General features: G+C 36.7%; 1 protein-coding gene across 1 annotated transcript in view; it reads right to left on the bottom strand.

The window, feature by feature from the left end:
* Positions 1–3,203: 3,203 nt before the first annotated feature.
* The window catches only part of LOC5566918 (estradiol 17-beta-dehydrogenase 11), a 32,130-nt gene continuing 16,769 nt past the window's right edge, over positions 3,204–18,564 (bottom strand). Inside the window, exons 3-4 of the mRNA XM_021856017.1 lie at positions 3,467–3,702; positions 3,204–3,389 (exon numbers count right to left, since the gene is read on the bottom strand). Coding sequence (XP_021711709.1) covers positions 3,219–3,389; positions 3,467–3,702 — 407 coding nt within the window. The 3' untranslated portion in view covers positions 3,204–3,218. The remainder of the gene's footprint in view (positions 3,390–3,466; positions 3,703–18,564) is intronic.

The raw sequence follows: 18,564 nt of genomic DNA, 5'->3' as shown, positions 1-18,564 counted from the left end.
CAGGGAGTCGTGAGTTAGATTCTCACTGGGAAGACGTGTAACTTTTTCGCAAACTTCACATCAATTTGTACAACATTTTTGACAAACAAACTGCATTGCAGATTTACACAAGGTTGATCGATTTACTTTTGGTGCCAAAGCTCTAATGAAGTTGATCCGACTGTGAAGTGCTTCTTTGTCTTGGCGAGAACGCGCGCAATTTTTACTTCTGGGATTGCTTCGCCATCAGAGGGATGACATCATAGTTTTTTCAATATGGTATTTGACAGGTCTTGTTGTGCCTTCTTATCGGGAGCATAAATTTATACTCCAGTTGCCATTCTCACGAACACTCATATACTTGTTGAATGTTTACCTTCCGTATGAGTGAAAATGGGGCAAAATGCACCAAACAAGACACAAACTGCGCAAAGCTGCTATGTGAGAATGTGCATTGTTATCAGTGGTTTATCCGCGTTATAAATGGCATTTAGCATCGATATCTCTAGTTAGGGCGCGTTACCCCTACGCCATGAGAGGACTCATGGACGCAGAAGTTAACCTAAATTCGATTTCAGCTCAATAATCACGTGGTCCTTTTTCGAAAAGTGCACCTCTTTCGGAAGAATTAGATGCCCATTCAAACACAACGCTTTCTATATAGGTATATATGCAATGCCTAGCCCGAGAGCGCATTATTTTTTAGGTACTGAAATGCCACACATCACGCTCCACCGACGTGGTGGCTGAGATTTCTATTGTGTAGGCTTCCAATAGGTCGCGACGTTCTCAAACGACCGGTTACGGAGCATGAGTCCGTTGCTCGATAAATACTTCAATTCACATCAATTTGTCCATTTAATCCAATTGCAAAATATATGTAATGTTTAGCTTTTCGGTAGTTGTTAAATTACAAACTGATTTTCATTAATTCGAAATTGTGGCATGATTTGTTAACAATCATCGACGACTCGTACAAATTTCAATGACGGCCTACTTCGCTTCAAGCCACCCTTGATGAATAACGGTTACTAGAAGAACTCATACACCCTTGAGGTATTTTTTGAAGGGTTTTTAGTTAAACTGTTGGGATGATTTAAAAAGCAAAAAAAAAAAAGTGTGGGATTTTCTGGCAAAATGCTACCGTGTCAATTAGTATGGAACCTTAAATAAACTTTAGTTAGTTCCATAGGATTTTGAGAAATGATTGGAAGAACTGCAATTGTAATTCTCAGATGGAATTTGCAGTACTCCATGATGAAACACAGGGTCGAGTTTGAGGAATTTTTTGAAAAGTTCTTAATAGATTTTCCCGAATAACCCCTGGAGGATTTTTTTGAGAAATTCTTTGGAGTTATCGTGGATGGAATGACGTAAAAATGTCAGGTTTCTTGAAAAAAAAAAATCATTTCAAAAACATTGGAATTAATCTTTGCGGTTTCTGTTGAAAATAAAAACTGTAAAAATCTTTAGTCCTAAGATAGTGTTTGTGAAAAATTACAAAGTAATCCCTGAGCAAATTACTGGAGATAGTAATGTTGAAGTGCTCGATAATTTCCTGGAGCAAATTATGGAGAAATTTATCAAGAAATCGATGGAAGATCTAAGAGAATTGATAGAGGAATTTCTAGAAAAGGTTTTGGAGAGATCCCAGGAAGATAAAATCTCTGGAGAAATCACTAAGATAATTGCTGTAGCTTTTCCTCGAAAAATACGAGATGAAATTTTGAAAGAATTAGTTGAAAAGTCTTGTAACAGTATCTGAAGGTCTCTAAAACCTACATAATTTCGCATAAGAATTCACTGCAAGCAAGATATGGAAAAAAAGAGACTTTAGAGACCATTTGAGTTATAAAATAAAGACTTTGAGATCTTTCATCGAAAATAGAGACTTGCATCAAAAGACCATGTTTCTAAAAAGAGATCTGCTACCAGCCCTTAAATTGATGTATTGATTTTTTCGATGTTTTAAATTGAAAGTTGTTTGTATTCCAGATTACTTTTCTAAAATAAGTTTTCCAGTTTTTCAAATTTCGAATTAATTTTAAAAATCGTGCATGAAGGTATGTGAATCCATTACAGATCAAATGTTATTCCTAGAATTAAATCGTGTCTTGGAAAGTCGATAAAATTTCATACCCATAAAGGTCCTTTCTTAACAGCTCAAAGAGCGTTTTGATAGCGACGCATCCGAATTATTTTGGGGGGTTTAGACGTGAAAATTCTTTGTCCTGAACATATTCTTCCATGAATTACTGCCTCAAAGAAAATTCTCAGATTGTTATCGAAATTCCCTGAGAATTCTAGGTTTTTCCAGGTTGAACAAAATTCCAGGTTTTCCATTTTTTTTTTTCAAGTAGTTGACACCCTCTTACAACTGTGGAAGTGTGCATAAGAACACTAAGCTGAAAAGCAGGCTCTGTCCCAGAGGGGACGTAATACCAAGAATAAGGATATATTCCTAGTGATATCTGATTGAATCCTAGAAAATTCGACAATCTTAGCAGTTTCTGGTGGAATTTCTTAGAATGATCATACAGATTTGAGTTTAGTGTAATTCTGTAAAATTTCTAGAATGAATATTAGTGAAACTACTGTAAGAACGCTTTAAGAATTTTCAGAGGAATTCTCAGAGATATCTCAGAACAAAATTTAGTCTAAGGTTGCATTTCATCGAGGATTCATAGAATAAATAATATTAGAAGAGATTTTCGAAGAGGCTCTTGAGAACTTCTTGCACAGAGTTATCCATGAATCCCAAGAGACAATTGTCTGCGAAATATATTAAGGAATAATTGAATAAGAAAAAACACTGTACAGATTTAGCAAGGGATAAAGAAAGTTCTTGAAATAAAGTCTTATTCCTAATGTGGAATTCCCGGTTTAACTCCTTAATGAGTTTGACAGAGAATCCATGAAAAAGTTATTGAAATACGTAGAAAAAATCCTGAAGGTGCCCTCTTGAACTAATATTTTTAGAAATACCTATAAACTTCTCGATAAGTTCTTTGCTTCAACTTTTGAAACAATTGATGACGCAAATCCTTGCATTGAAATTTTTAGCGGGATTTCTAAGATGAATTTAAAAAAAAACTAGAAGTATTCTAACGACTCGTTGGAGAAATTCGAGGTATTACGAGGAATCATATTAGGTGACGACCCCATTTGCTCTTCTCCGGCTACACCTATGCTCGATGCCACTAACAAAATTTCAGAGATCTTATTTAAACCAATTTTGTCTAACTTACCCTTAGCTCAGTGAAGAGCGCCTCGTGGAATCCGACGCAAGCGAACTTGGTGGCACTGTAATCGGTACATCCGTACGTTCCGAGCAGTCCAGCAACGGATCCAACTGTTACGATGTGCCCCTTGTTGGAGTTCATCATTTCCGGTAGGAAAGCTCGCGTCGTCTGAAATGTACGAGAACAAGGTTATCAATACAATACTCCATTAGTCTAACAATCAATCATTAAAACATCGTACTAACCCAGTAGTGCGACAAGATGTTCACGGCGTAGGTGCTCTCGATGGCTTTGTCCGACAGATCCCACAGAGTTCGGCAGGCGACGATTCCGGCATTGTTGATGAGGATGTCCACGTTGCCGACTTCTTGCTTGACCTTCTTGGCCACCTCGTACACCTGCTCCCGATCGGAGATGTCCACCAGATAGGTGTGGCAGAAGAAACCCTCGGCTTCCAGTTCGTCGGCGGTGCCTCTCAGTGCTGTGTGAAGATAAACGAGCAAACAAACGCGGCAAGTTAGTTAGTTGAGTTAAGTCATTTAGCTGGAGGACGGACAAAAGGGTCTCTTGAGCATACAGATGGGCCGTTTGCTTATGGCAAATTTGCGCGTCGGACGTTTATTTTTCAGTGGAAAGTCACGTAGTAGCAGCGTGAAGGCGTCGTTGTCTTCGTCTGAAAATGGGGATTTCGTGATCTACAGTTCGGTCCGCATTGATTGAGATATGACAAGGTAGCAGTTTGTTCGAGATGAGTTATGCAAATTGTAATCCTCTGGCAAACACTGGTTGCAAATTCACGTCTTGTTGACTGTTTATGACTGTCCTGATTGTTGGCGAAAAAGGTGTGACGAAATGATAAATGAGTTGGAGTTAGTGCACAAGGGAAGAGAAATTTGTTTTGGAAGTCACGACAATGTCTGAAAATGCTGTGATGAGCTCATGCAGATGTAGCAACTTTTCAAAAGTGGTATGTCTAATAAAAAAGGGTTTTCTTTGAAATAATTCAGCGTTAAATTGCTCATCTTGACAAATATCTTGTAAAATTATTTAAGATTGCTATAAGCTTGCTTTGTGCCGTAGCCACTGAACCAGGAATAGAATTCATCCAGAACCTCCAGCGCTCTAGGAGACATATGACGCATTTAGCGAGAGTCGAGTCTAGTACACGACACTGAAGAAGGCCTTACAGTTGAGGTCGAAATACGCGTATCTGTCAAAGGATACATACTCTAGTGGAATTAAATGGTACCGTAAATTCGGGTGAAATTAATCAGTAGGGTGAATTTGATCATCGTGTCACACGATTTCATTTCTCACTAATAGAGCACTAATATCAAGTAATCCTTCGGTAAATGAACGTTGTTTGTCGTAACTATTGTCGAGTTATATGTTGTGAAGCTTTTTGCGTTAAATAACGTTCATATCTATAAAAAATGATGGAAAATTCCAAAATCATGTTTGGTGTGGTATTGGCAGACATCCATAAACTTTAAGCTAAAACCGAGGATTCGGAAATGATATCAGGCTGAAAGTTTGTGAGGATGCTTAGAATATATCCCCAATACAGAATGTATCTTCGAAATTCGTACCATTTTTTGGTCATTTTGTTAAAATAATTGAATTTCTGTTAAATGGTACAAAATTCCATTGGCAATTGCCTACATTTAGGCGTTTTCCGCGGAATTTTGCAAGTTTAATTATTGAATATGTCCAAAAATATTGTATTGTTAAGAATTTAGACAGCATAATCGGATTCAGGGACCCCAAATTAGTTGTGTAGAGTTGTTTTCAAAAGAGCGGTTCCACGCCAAATCGGTAAACGATGAAACTCGACTATTTTGGATTCAAATGGAATTTTGCACATAGTTTCAATATAATAGAATAAGGTTTTTCCACTGGTGGAGAGACCATTTAAAATCAAGAGTAACTTCTGATAAGGGCGTAAGTATTTTTAGCATCACCATTTAAAAAAAATGTACCTCGGAAACCGTTTGTTATAGAGAAAAAGTGTCTGAGGAGGGATGGTAGACAATCAAATAGGCTTTGTAAAAAAAATATACACTGAAAAAAAATATACTTTTATTTTCATGAAAAAATTGAAATTAAACCTTAAAACACAAATTGCAAAAAATAGGTATCTTCGATTTTTTTTCAAATTTTTTCTGTAAATTTCAATGTAAAACCAGATGTTTTAAGGCGAAGTGGGCCGTCATTGAAATTTGTACGCGTCGTTGATAATTGTTGCAAATTCATCTCACGATTTTGAATCAAAGAAAATCATTGGGTTTTGCACTGACGCAGCTGAAAAAGTATCAACATACTTTATGCATGTTAGCGCGTACAGTGATACTTTTTCAAGTCAATATATACTATCAAGACTGAGTTTTATCACTTTAAAATGCAAGCTGAAAAGTTATCATTGATGCCAAAACGAATGACGGGCTACTTAGCCTTAAGCACATATGATTCTTTATCCAAAAACAATTCAAAATTCTAATATCAATGATCTTCCTATAAGTAACCGCTTCAAGATATTTGGGATTGAATTATATTAATATCATAAAACTTAAGAAAATACGCCCGTTTCTTGCATTATTCCAGATGCTCCATCAACAATGTTACGTTAATCTCTTCCCACATTATTGGGTATTTCGATGCCATTGGTGGCACATTGAAAAGGATGGCTACTAGAGCTAGTCTGGCAAGACAGCATGAGCATCCAATCACTAATGCAAAAGCCTTGTATGAGTGGGCTAGTAAGCGGAGAGAAGAATACCTGACAAAATTGTCATTTTGTTTTGTGTCACAGGAAGGATCAGAAGAACTAAGTAACATACATCAACAAGCAAAGCTAATTCCAGGAACACAGAAATTCCATTGCTTTGTACCCATTTACGAAAACAAAATCGCAGCAAAACTGTATTCAAGTGATGAGGCAGTAAGCTATTATAATGTTTATAGAAAAGTAAAAACATAATCAAATAAGTTGACATTTAATATCTGTTCTATACCAATATATATTAAACAAATAAAATTATTAAAATTATGTACAGTAATCGTGAGAATAAATAAATAAGGTTAAGAAGTTTAAAGGCGTTTTTTCCTTCTTCCCCTCCTTAACATCATTCATATTATCATCTTCCATCGTAATACCACAGACAAACAGAAGTAACACCTAGAACATTTTTCACAAAATTCTCTCGACCACAAATACTACCACCATCTAGTGAGCTTATTGAACGAAATAACTTTTTGTGTCCAACAGGTGGCGGTAGTGTGAAATGTCAAACACGAAGGAAAGCGACGCCCGCGCCTCTGGTTGTGAACTTGACAACTGTTGTATTTTAAACTGATCGTTAAATTCGTGGGCGATGGAAATTTATCTAGTGTTACGTCTGTTTGTCTGTGGTAATACTTATATTAATTCTCAACAATATTCCAACAATCATCCTGTATCTTTCGAACAGTTCATCCAACCGTCTAAATGTCAAAGAAAAAGTAGATGGGATATTAATGTGGGAAGAGATTAACGTAACATTGTTGATGGAGCATCTGGAATAATGTAAGAAACGGGCGTATTTTCTTAAGTTTTATGATACAGTGGGATTCCGTTTTTGGCAACAAAGTCTAAATTTTCAGTTGCCAAAAACGGAACCGTGCCAAAATCGGAACCCAAATTTCAAATTTTATTTTTCAACTGTTGGTTTTGGAATCATTAGAATGTTATTACATGATCCTTATGGAATCATATGGCATCGAGACTTCGGAACGGTACACTTTGAAACAGTTTTTCGTAGGGTTGTACTATGCTATGAATCTATAGTTCCAGAATGTTAATTGTGGTAAACGTTTTACATACTTCTTACGCCTAAAAATCTTCAATGGTTTTTTGGACAATCACACGACGCGACGCGAGACAGGACACAACACTTATGGTTCTTACAAACGTTAAAAGGACATATAAATTACCTTTTTTAACGACCGGTTTCGGGCTTGATGCTGCCCATCATCAGGACGATGTCCAACTGATTGTATAGAAGGAAAACGCACATATACAGCTTCATACTTGGCTAAGTACACGTAAGCTTAATGTACTTTATTTATTTGTATGAGTGGGTCTCGTAATATCAATGATCGCATAAGTGACCTTTATTCAAGAACTCGACGTTTTCTTAAAATTGCCTTAAAAATACGAATAAAAAAACCAAGTTTTACTGTGTTCGTACAAAGACGTATTTACAACACAAAAGCGCTGAGTATTGCAAAACGGCATTTCGTAATTAATTTGATGAACAACAAAAATCAGTTTAACTTTTAGACTTTAGTGGAAAATTTGACAAAATTCATTATTCATCATTCAATGGCTCCTTTAATCTATGTTTCTCATAAAGTAAAGCATTTCATAATGAATGAATAACTGCAGTCAAAATTGCAAACATAAACATGAGGTGATCCATAAATTCGGCTTATAATTTTGTAGAATATCAGATTTGCTTGATATATGTTTTACATTTACCTTATGAGATCAACAGAAATTTACAGGATCCTGCTATGAAACGTCAATGGCCTGATAGGAATCTCCAGCTACTCGTAAGGAATCTACAGGAAAACGATGGGGTTCTGAAGCATCTTGCTAGGAATCCATAAGATCTCGCCTAGAATTCTCAGAATCCCACTAAGGATTTTGCTAGGAATTAGCGCTGCGACAATGCTGAAAATTCTCAAGTCTCCGATGAAAATATTCAAAGGTTTATTATCACTAGCATTTCTCAAATTCCTCTGGAAACATTTTCAAAATCACCCAACCCATGAACTCAAAATATCACTAGAAATCTACATTACCTTGTAAAAAAATACAGGACGCCTTAGCAATCCTAAGAGATTATTAGGAATCACTAGATTTTGGACATAATCCTCAATAACCAATATAACATTCTCAGCATCCCGCCAGAAACCTTCAGTGTACGTTAGGAATCTGGAGATATCCTCAATTATCCGTTAAAATTTCTGAAGGAGTCCCCCATTGACCGAGAATCCTCAAAGGTTTCTCATAGACCCAGCTCGTAAGGAATATTTTGATTATGTTCAGACCCGTATCATTGATTAAAAACCTAGTATCGAATTCTGGATCGTCTCTTAATCTAACGTCTTACAGAATTTCTCCCTCTTTGGTAACGTTACTCTAGATAGTTGACGCAGAAAGGTCAATATACATACCAATACCACAGACAAAAATTTAACCAACATTGTCAATTGCTTCTATCGTGCTGTATTTATATCTATTACTGCGGTGTGTTTTTACATGCGTAATGTATGTAAATCCATAATTATAAAAACAGTGAGCCAAAAAGTTGAGATGAAATGTATGATTGCAACTCTGTGTGACAAATACAATTTTTGTTCTTCTTATGGCGGTTCTTGTGCTCAAACAAGCTGTTCCCAACACAAGGAAAAGTGTTTTTTAGTGTATCACCTACTGGCAGACTCAAGTGGGCTGGTCACTCAGTATGAATGCCTAAGAAAGAGATAGGTCTCTAGTTGAGATACTAGTGGAGATTATTGACCTCGTGAAACGTTGCGAATGCATGACCGATGACCATCCCGAAGTAAATAAGCGCGTACGGGAGCCCTTAGTAGGTGATAAGATTTGGGGGAATATCAACGAAAATGGAGCTCTGGAATGTGATCGGTGTGGAGTTGACCTGTTATTCAAACGGCTAAAGCAACAGACACGAAAATATTCACAAAAATTTACAAACTTAAATGTTATTCAAAAATGTTGCCAAAAACGGGGGTGCCAAAAATGGAGCATGTCAAAAACGGAATCCCACTGTATTAATATAATTCAATCCCAAATATCTTGAATTGGTAACTTATAGGAAGATCATTGATATTACAATTTTGAATTGTTTTTGGATAAAAAATCATATTGCAGCATCAAAACGCCTTTTCTATAACCAGAAATTGAATTTTCACCAAAAGTTGCCCTTAGAAAAAAAAAATTTATTTTAAATTGCACCATGTTGAAACTGCCCTTAAAACATGGGATATTAATGTGGAAAGAGATAAACGTAACATTGTTGGTGGAGCATCTGGAGTAACTTATGAAACGGGCGTATATTCTTAAGTTTTATGATATTAATATAGTCGAATCCTAAATATCTAGAAAACGGCTGTTTTTGGATGAAGAATCATATTACAGCATCAAAACGCCTATTCTACGGCCAGAAATTGAATTTTCAGAAATGCACCAAAAGTTGCTATTAGAAAAACTTTTTTATTTTAGATTGCACCATGTTGAAACTGTGCTTAAAACATCTGGTTTTACAATGAAATTTCACAGAAAAAATTTGAAAAAAATCGAAGATACCTATTTTTTGCAATTTGTGTTTTAAGGTTTAATTTCGATTTTTTCATAAAAATAAAAGTATTTTTTTTTCAATGTATATTTTTTTTACAAAGTCTATTTGATTGTCTACCATCCCTCCTCAGACACTATTTCTCTATAACAAACGGTTTCCGAGGTACAATTTTTATTAAATGGTGGTGCTTAAAATACATACGCCCTTATCAGAAGTTACTCTCGATTCTAAACGATCCCCAATTATATGAGATAATTTTCGTTTCATATACTTAATACATCTGCGCAGTTTCATCTAAATCGGAATGGTACATGTCAGATTTCAGCATTTTATGGACGATTTCGCGTGGAACCGCTCAAAACTAACAATAATTGTATTGACAAGTGATCAAATTCACCCCGAAATGGAATGTCATAATTTTTGATTTCACTCGTGATGTTTAGCACTGAAATTCCATTTGTTAGAAAATTTCACTATACGAGCCAATGAGGTTTACAGTCGTACTTGTTTTCCAGCATTCAGTTGTTTGATGTTGACTACATTCTAGAAAACACACCGTAAATTCGAGAAATATGATCAATTTCACCCGAGATTACGGTATAGTACTAAATTTGTTTTTTTTTTTCATCTACTTATAGGTATTCTGCTAAACAGCTCGAAGATTTATTATCAGTTTTTTCTTATTTTTACCGAACAAACCATATTGTCTCGTTAGTGCAGTTTTCTTCAAAGATCATTGGGAAATATGTTGAGAATCGATATCGACTCAATTTGGAAGAAAATGCAGATGGTCTGGTGATTATTAGCATATAATGATATGCTGCGCCTGTTCAAAATTCATTTGAACTACTATGTATTATTGTATATCTCACCATCAAGAGATTCGAATCATCCCCAATCCAAACGTTAATGTTTTCTCTAGCCCCACGAAGTTACTATCCGTATTAAAAAGTCAAATTCGCTCAAATGCTATAAAATTAAACTAAAATTGTCGTTTCGGCCGTTGAATGAATGAGTCAACATACCGTTGTGGATCTCAGATTAGTCGATGGACCGGACGGCCACTGATTAGGCAGAATGTGCACCTTGGGTGTCATCTCGTGTCGTCTGAGCATAAACGTGCCGACGACGGACGCCTCTTCCAGTGAAACCGGTTACACCCATTTCCATAGTGGACACACTTTGGGTTACGGTTCGGGTTGTTGTAGGCTCGCCATCACAACATACACACATGATTCGGTTGCATAATGAGATTTCGCTTTTGTTTTCTCTTTCGATGATGGGTGGTGGTTGGCAGAGTAAGTATAATGAAGAGCCCAAAGGTGGCTTCTAGAGCAGGTGCGTCGCGCTTGTGCTGTCTGGAGCACAGTGGCGCATGGCCAGACAAAACCTCAAAAATTGAAGTTCTCAAAATTACTAAAAAAGCTAAGGGCAACCCAAAATTACTGTAGAAAAATGTTCTATTTCCCGCTGCATTTCCCGCATTTAGAGCCTTCAATGACACTAACGATTTAGAAAACTCATGCAATCAACATAGGCTACTTTATGAGATTCACATTTTTGAACTATTGTACTGGGGAAGCGACGTGATTTTCGCGAAATTCAAGCCCACTACTATTACCATTCCCAGCACTGCATATTACATATCCCAAGTTTTTTTTTGTTTTTTGATAAATTGACTAAAAACAAAGCGGTGGTCTAAGAAATTGTGTATGGGGAATGCCGATCCCCCAAGGAACATTGAATAGTAGTCTACGCAACAAGTTGCAGGATTACGATTTTTGTAGCACGACTTGTACATTTCTCCAACGAGGCTTGCCGAGCAGTGTTGATTAGACTCATTTCCCCGAAATTCGAATTGTGAAGCCATGAACTGTTATAACTGTGCGTTGTATTCCTGAGATGGAAGGGGAGGTGGTTGGGCTTGAGTGTTGCACATGGGATCCGACAGTTTCGATCTCGGTGGGCCGCAATTCAAGTTTCGGTGAAATGATTCGCACTCACTCACTCACTCATTTCATTTAACCGAAACTTGAATTGTGGCTCTCTGGGATCAAAATTGATCGATTTTGTATGCAGTACTCAAGCTTAACCATCTGCTTTTCTATCTTTGGAGGATAGAGCATGGTTGTAGTAGTTCGTGGCTTCATAGTTCGGAAATAGTTATTTATGCAACAAGTTGCAAAATGATGATTTTTTCAGCACGAGTTGTACATTTGCAACGAATTGCATACAACATTTTTTGCTATTTCGAAAAATGCCGTTTCAACTCGATGAACTCTAAAAGCACAAAAAAAAACATTGCAAGAGAACCCACATGGGCATACAGCCATGCCTAGTTTCAATTCAGTATTTTTCAATCACGTAGGCTGTGACACAGTAGTACCCATGAATGTCACAATTCTTCTCGTTCCCATCATGCAGATCTATATTCCCTATTAGACGAATGAACAGGTAAGAAAACACAGTGACTACAAATGCTAGACGATCCGATCCCACATCAGTATCGCCAACCTGTGTCGGAGCTTGATCGCACAACGGATGTAGACTCTAGTGAAGTGACTCTTCGCCGTGTAAACCAAATGGAAAGTCACTTCGCTCGAGTCGAGAATTGTCACCTCGCTATAGGACACCGACAATTCTCACCTCACGCCAGACATAGAACAAACTCAAGAATCAGACGCAATTGTGCATTTTCTGTGAGGCATGTAAGGCAAGACGAGTCCGACTCGCTTCCATTTGATTAACATGAGTCGCATCACGTCACCCGAGGTGAGAACGATTTGTCTCGACTCACACGCCGCGCACAATAAGCATGGCATGAAGAGACTAGGACACTGGATTGTTCGGTTGACGCCTACCAAAACAGTACTGAAAAGTGCTAGTTTTCAGCATCGAAAAGAGTGCTGAAAAGTAGCACTTTTCAGCACTGTTTTATTTGGTAGGAAAAGTAGGCCGTTATGTTGATCAACTTTTCAATGAAAAGTTGATTGATTTGCAACGGAATTGCAAAAATGTTATTTTCGGGGAAATGAGTCTGAACAACACTGTTGCCGAGTGAGATAATTCTGACGAGTGCTTTAAAAATCGGGGAAAATTTTGTAGAAAACCACTTGAGGGTATCAGAAATCACATCTGGATGTATGCACAATCATTTTGCAATTTCTGAAAACAGTTGCGTATTGAAGAAGCGTTGCGTAATAGTCATAGCGGAACTGATTTAAGTTAGGAAATGGCTATTACCACTTTGCATTATTCAGTGCAGGAAAGTAGGCCGTTTAATGATAGATCGGCGTGATTACGATTACGATAAGTTGCAAACACATCTTTAAAACCAATTGATCGATGATCAATCTCAAATAAATATCAAATGATCAATTCAATAAACAGAAGAGTTTTTTGTGAACTTGTGAAATAATGGCGAAAGAATATGAAGAAACGGAAGAGTTATCGCGATTTGAATATTTTTTTGTTATTAGAAGTAAAAATGTTGGTTGTGTTGGGTTTTCTGTTTTTTTTTTTTTGAATTTTTTAAAATGTTTTTTGTGTTTTTAAATTTTATATTTTTTTTGACTATCTGTGGCATAAAAGTGTATCCATGCGGACAAAATACACCGAAAAATCGATATTTTAAATTGTTGTTCATTTATTGAAAGATTTCCTTGAACACTAAATAAAGTCGGTAATAGTACTATATGAAACAAGTTGCAGAATGATGATTTTAACACCACTAGTTGTACATTTATCCAACGAGGCTTGCCGAGATGAGTCTCAGTACACGACAATGAAGACGGCCTCACAGTTGAGGTTGAAATACGCGTATCTATCAAAGGATTTGAATTTTATTGGAATACAGATGTTCAACTAAACTAAGCCCAGTTCGTGTTCAGCTTTCAGCAGTGTCGGACGTATTTGAAAGGGCAGAAAGCGAGTAGGTAGAATTTGAAACAATGTTTTTTCTTTTGTTTGTTTGACTATTGTCTAGCAAACAATATACGGACTTGAAACAGTACCAGTCAAAATGGAAAACCGAAAAGTTCATGCGAGTTCCCTGAAGGTTGTCTGCGGGGCTAAGACAAAAATGCCATCGGACAGTGAGATTTTCGCTTTCTTCCGGAAGCGAAACTGGTCATGTGAAATGTTCAACGCTATGTTCCGAGAGCCAAAGGAATTATCGGTGTACGTTATGTTCCGGACAGAAGATTTGATGAGGACCGAGCTCATGAAGTGCCCGGTATCAGACACGTTTCAATACGACAACGGACAAACTGCGGCAGTAACATTTGCACCAGCAAGAGGAGACTTCAAATATGTGCGCATATTTGGTCTTCCTATCGAGGTCGACGATAAACACGTGGCCGCAACAATGGCGAAATACGGTAAAATACAACACATGGTGAGAGAGAGATATGGAGCGGACACAGGCTTTCCAATCCTCAATGATGTCAGAGGGGTTCATATCGAGATGGCGGTAGAAATCCCGGCACAAATTTACGTGCAACATTTGCAAGCTAAGGTGTACTACGAAGGAATGTCCAGCAAATGCTTTGTTTGTGGTGGGACTGATCACATCAAGGCAAACTGCCCAAAGCGAGTCTCGGTCAACGACCGTCTGAAGCAGCACGAAGGCAAATTGTCGTATGCCAACAGCGTGATTCTCGGTTCACAACCGAGGTTGACCAGATCAGGAGACCTAACGGCCTCAGTTGGAGAAAGAGCTACCATTGCGGACCCTTCAGAGGAAGTTGGAGCTGTTGGTGGTGCGGTTGAATCGGATGCGATTACCAACGTACCATGTGAAGCGGCAGCGTTCAGCGAGGAGAATACCAGTTTGCAGCTAAGTGATCTGGTGGCGAAAGATAAGGTAAATGGAGACCCGGCTGAATCGCATTCAGCATCCAAAAGCATTGAACGGAAGGAGGTTAATGCCAAGGAAAAAGAAGGTAAGCTGACGAAAAGATCCCATTCAAGCGAAGAGGGGAGTTCTTCCACTTCCGATTCGGAAGGTGGAAAGGTGAATCAGATTTCCGTTCCAGCGGTGAAGGATCTGGTTAACATGCAGGGTAGGCGTTCGCGTTCGAAACAAGCCAAGTACAAGAAGTGAAATATTGAGATATGAATTACTCTTTCAACATAGCTACAATCAATGTCAACAGTACTAGCAGTTTAGTTCATAAGTCGTTGCTGAAGGATTTTTGTCCCGAGCTATACCGGATTTTGTCCCGAGCTATACCGCTTTGGTTAATGTTAATGCGGATAGAATGGGAACTGCTATTCTGCTGCGAAAGAATATAGAGTTCAAGCATCCGATTTTCGATCCCACATCCAGAATTTTGTCCGTCGTTGTTAATGGAATCAACCTAGTCAACATATATGCGTATTCAGGAACGAAAAAAAAGAAGCAGCATGAAGAATTATTTTTGAATAACCTTCCGGTACATTTGACTAAATCAGATTGCTCGTATTCAATAGTTGGAGGCGATTTCAATTGCATATTGAACAAATCTGACTCCAACGGAATAGAGATGTTATATCTCGTTTAGATAGATTTTATGGGCCAAAAGCTTTTGTGGAAATTTTGTCAATTGGAAAACGATAGCTGTTCCGTTTCCAGATCATCGAGCTGTAATTTTGAAAGTATCGTTGGAGAAAGCAGAAATTAATTATTTTGGAAGGGGTACTGGAAAATCAATCCGGATCTTATTCACGATGAAAGTACGGGTGATCGTTTTCGCCAAGAATATGAAATATTGAAAACGCGACACCTTTATACTGCCCATAACTGCATATTTGTAACATTCGACAAAAGTAGGCATTGAGTAAATGGAACACCAAGTGTGCATTTTATGGCAGTATGGGAGGAAACTAAAATTTCTAAAAATTGCCAGGAACTCACAAGTGCTTATTTGAGGCTGATATTTTGTACAACTCATATCGCATGCTGGGTGAATTGTCAGAAAATAATTCTGATAGAAATTTCACATTACGAGACCCATTTGTAATCTCAATGTGACTGTTATGCGGTTATAATTACCAATGTGACAAAACAACTTGGTATTTTTTTTTTCGAATTTTCTAGAACAATCTCATAGCTTTCAGTAAGTTGATCGAAAGTATTTATCATTTGATGACTCTCCATGGTATTAACTCCATTTTGTCAAAAATGTCGAATGTGACTGTTTTGCAGTTATGGGCAGTATAGATCAGATCACAATTCGTGGTGGAATTTTGCAGTTAAAAAAAAATTAGAAGTTTTTATAAAGGTGAAAGTTGGAGAATGTATCAAGCAAAAAAAGTGCATTATACGCTGAAATAAATGTTCTGGTTGACAGGCAATGCAGAGGAGAGAACGTATTAGCGGAAATCGATACAGTAAAATCCAAACTTATGGAATCAGAAATGAAAAGAGTAAGGATCTAGAAATGAAAATTAAGGATCAAACATTGATGGAAGGGGAAAAATTAAGCGTGTTTCAAGAAGCCAAACAGATGAAAAAACTGCCTGCTGCGTGATTCAGATTAAGATCGGGTGAAATGGTTTTGAAAGATGTATCAAGTAACGTGAAGTACATATATGAGCACTTTTCAAAGCAATTCAGTATTGGTGAGAATCAATCTGGATGAGTTGAAGTGGAAGATCCGATACAATCGATATCGAACACTTTAACGGAGGAAGAAGCTAGGTCTCTTGTTGAGCCTATTAATGCGGATGAAATTTTGACAACTTTGAAAGCATGCTCGAAGAAAAAATCACCGGGCCCGGACGGTATTACATACGAATTTTACTTAGAAAATTTTGAAACTGTGAAGGATGATTTAGTGTTGATATTCAACAGTTATATTGGCGGAAATGTTCAACCACCAAAAGAGTTCTGTGAAAGCATCATAACACTGATTCCTAAATCAGGTGATCAATCATAATTGGAAAATCACAGACCAATCAGTTTGCTTAATGCAGATTACAAGTTATTTACTAAATTGCTAGCAAATAGAATATCTAGTTTTCTAAACAGAATACTAGGTCCTGGACAGACCGCAGGGTTACGTGAGCTAAGTTGTATTGACAATCTCAAAGATGTCCGTCGTATTTTGACAAGATCCATGGAGAGTAAGAAATTCAAAGGGTTTATGCTTAGCATAGACCTCGAGAAAGCATTCGACAATGTGAATCATGCATATTTGTGGAAGATTTTGGAAAAGTTTGGTTTTCCAGAACAAATGGTAACATGCTTAAAAAATCTCTATGGCCAATAGGGTGCGGCTTATTTTTCAAAAGTTCTCAAAACCAAAAATTCGTGTGCTCTATTGAATTCAATTCACATGGAAAGAGAAACCTCAAAATCTGAGCCAAAAATATTAACATTTAGGGGTGGCGCAAGCGTCTTCAAGGTGAATTTTCAAGTTATAAAAAACTGAAGGTTACTGCAGTGAAGTAAACATAACCTTGTTATTTTTCGAGCGATTTTGAAACTTTTAGCATCAATACTTTCAAAATTAAATTTACGACAACTTTGTAGAACATCAAATTTGTCTCAAATCAAAACAAGTTTTAGTTATAAGTAATTTATTCCAAATTTTTCCTCATTTTACTAAAAATTTCAACTTCGTTTGACCATAAATTCATGATTATTCAACCGATTCCAAATCTTTTTACACGCTTTTGAAGCTATTCATACAACACATTTCACTTAAAAAATGTCTTGACCAAGTTATTCAGCAAAAAACTGCACAAAAACATGACTTTTTAACGAAAAATGACAGTTTTTTTTAATTTTTGCCAGTTAAATATTATCTCTAAAGCTTAAACTGGTTTTTCTCATTTGTTAAACCTTTGAGAAGGACTTTGCAACAATTTTTAAATAATTTTGAAACAAAACTATGTTTGCATATGTTGAAAAATATATGCACTATTCAACTCGTAATAAAGGAAAGATGCTTTATAAATTCAAGTTTTGTAGAATATATGCAATTTCTGGCGAAAAAGAAATGTAATTTTTTCATTAAAAATCATGTTTTTAGATAGTTTTTGGTGAAAAACTTAGGCAAAAACATTTTTTAGAAAAATGTGTTGTATGAACAGTTTGAAAACAACTTAATTTGCTTCAAAAACATGTAAAAAGATCCGGAATCGATTGAGTATTCAAGAAGTTATGGTCCAACTAAATTGAAATTTTTAGTAAAATGAGTTAAAATTTGTATAAAAGCATTTTAAACTATGACTAGTTTTGATTTTGGACAAATTTGATGTTCTACAAAGTTTTCATAAATTTAATCTTGAAGATAATGATGCTAAAATATTTGAAATTGGTAGGAAAATAACAAAGTTATGTTAACTTCACTGAAGGTCATTTTTTATAACATGAAAATTCACCTTCAAGACGCTTGCGCCACCTCTAAATGTTAATATTTTTGGCTCAGATTTTGAGGTTTCTCTTTTAATGTGATTTAAATTCAGTAGAACACGCGAATTTTTGGTTTTGAGAACTTTTGAAAAATAAGCCGCACCCTAATGGCCAAGCATCATCTCGTGTTCTGTAAAAAGGATTTTTGATACCAGAGTTTGCAATTAAATCATCGGTAAGACAGGGGTGCCCTCTCAGCATGATCCTGTTAACGCTTTACATCGAACCGCTAATCAGGGCCATCCATTTGAGCAGCTCAGGTGTCCTTGTCTATGGAAAGTTCCTGAAGGTGATAGCGTTTGCAGATGATGTCACTATCTTCATCAAAAATTAACAGGAGTTTGATTTGGTAATGCAAATCATACTCTCATATTCGTTGTATGCAAACATACGGATGAATCTGAAAAAATCTTGTTTCATTCGACTGAACAATGCATCAAGTGGAACACAAATCATTAGAGAACAGGAAAAAATAAAAATTCTGGGATTGATAATTCACAGGACTTGGTCAAAAATGATCGACGAGAACTACGAAAAGTTAATCAACGACATGAAATTCAGTATAAAAATCAACCAAACC

The sequence above is a fragment of the Aedes aegypti genome, unplaced genomic scaffold, assembly GCF_002204515.2.
Source record: "Aedes aegypti strain LVP_AGWG unplaced genomic scaffold, AaegL5.0 Primary Assembly AGWG_AaegL5_hic_scaff_101_PBJ_arrow, whole genome shotgun sequence".
NCBI lineage: Eukaryota > Metazoa > Arthropoda > Insecta > Diptera > Culicidae > Aedes > Aedes aegypti.
This window is presented reverse-complemented; position numbering and strand designations above follow the sequence as displayed.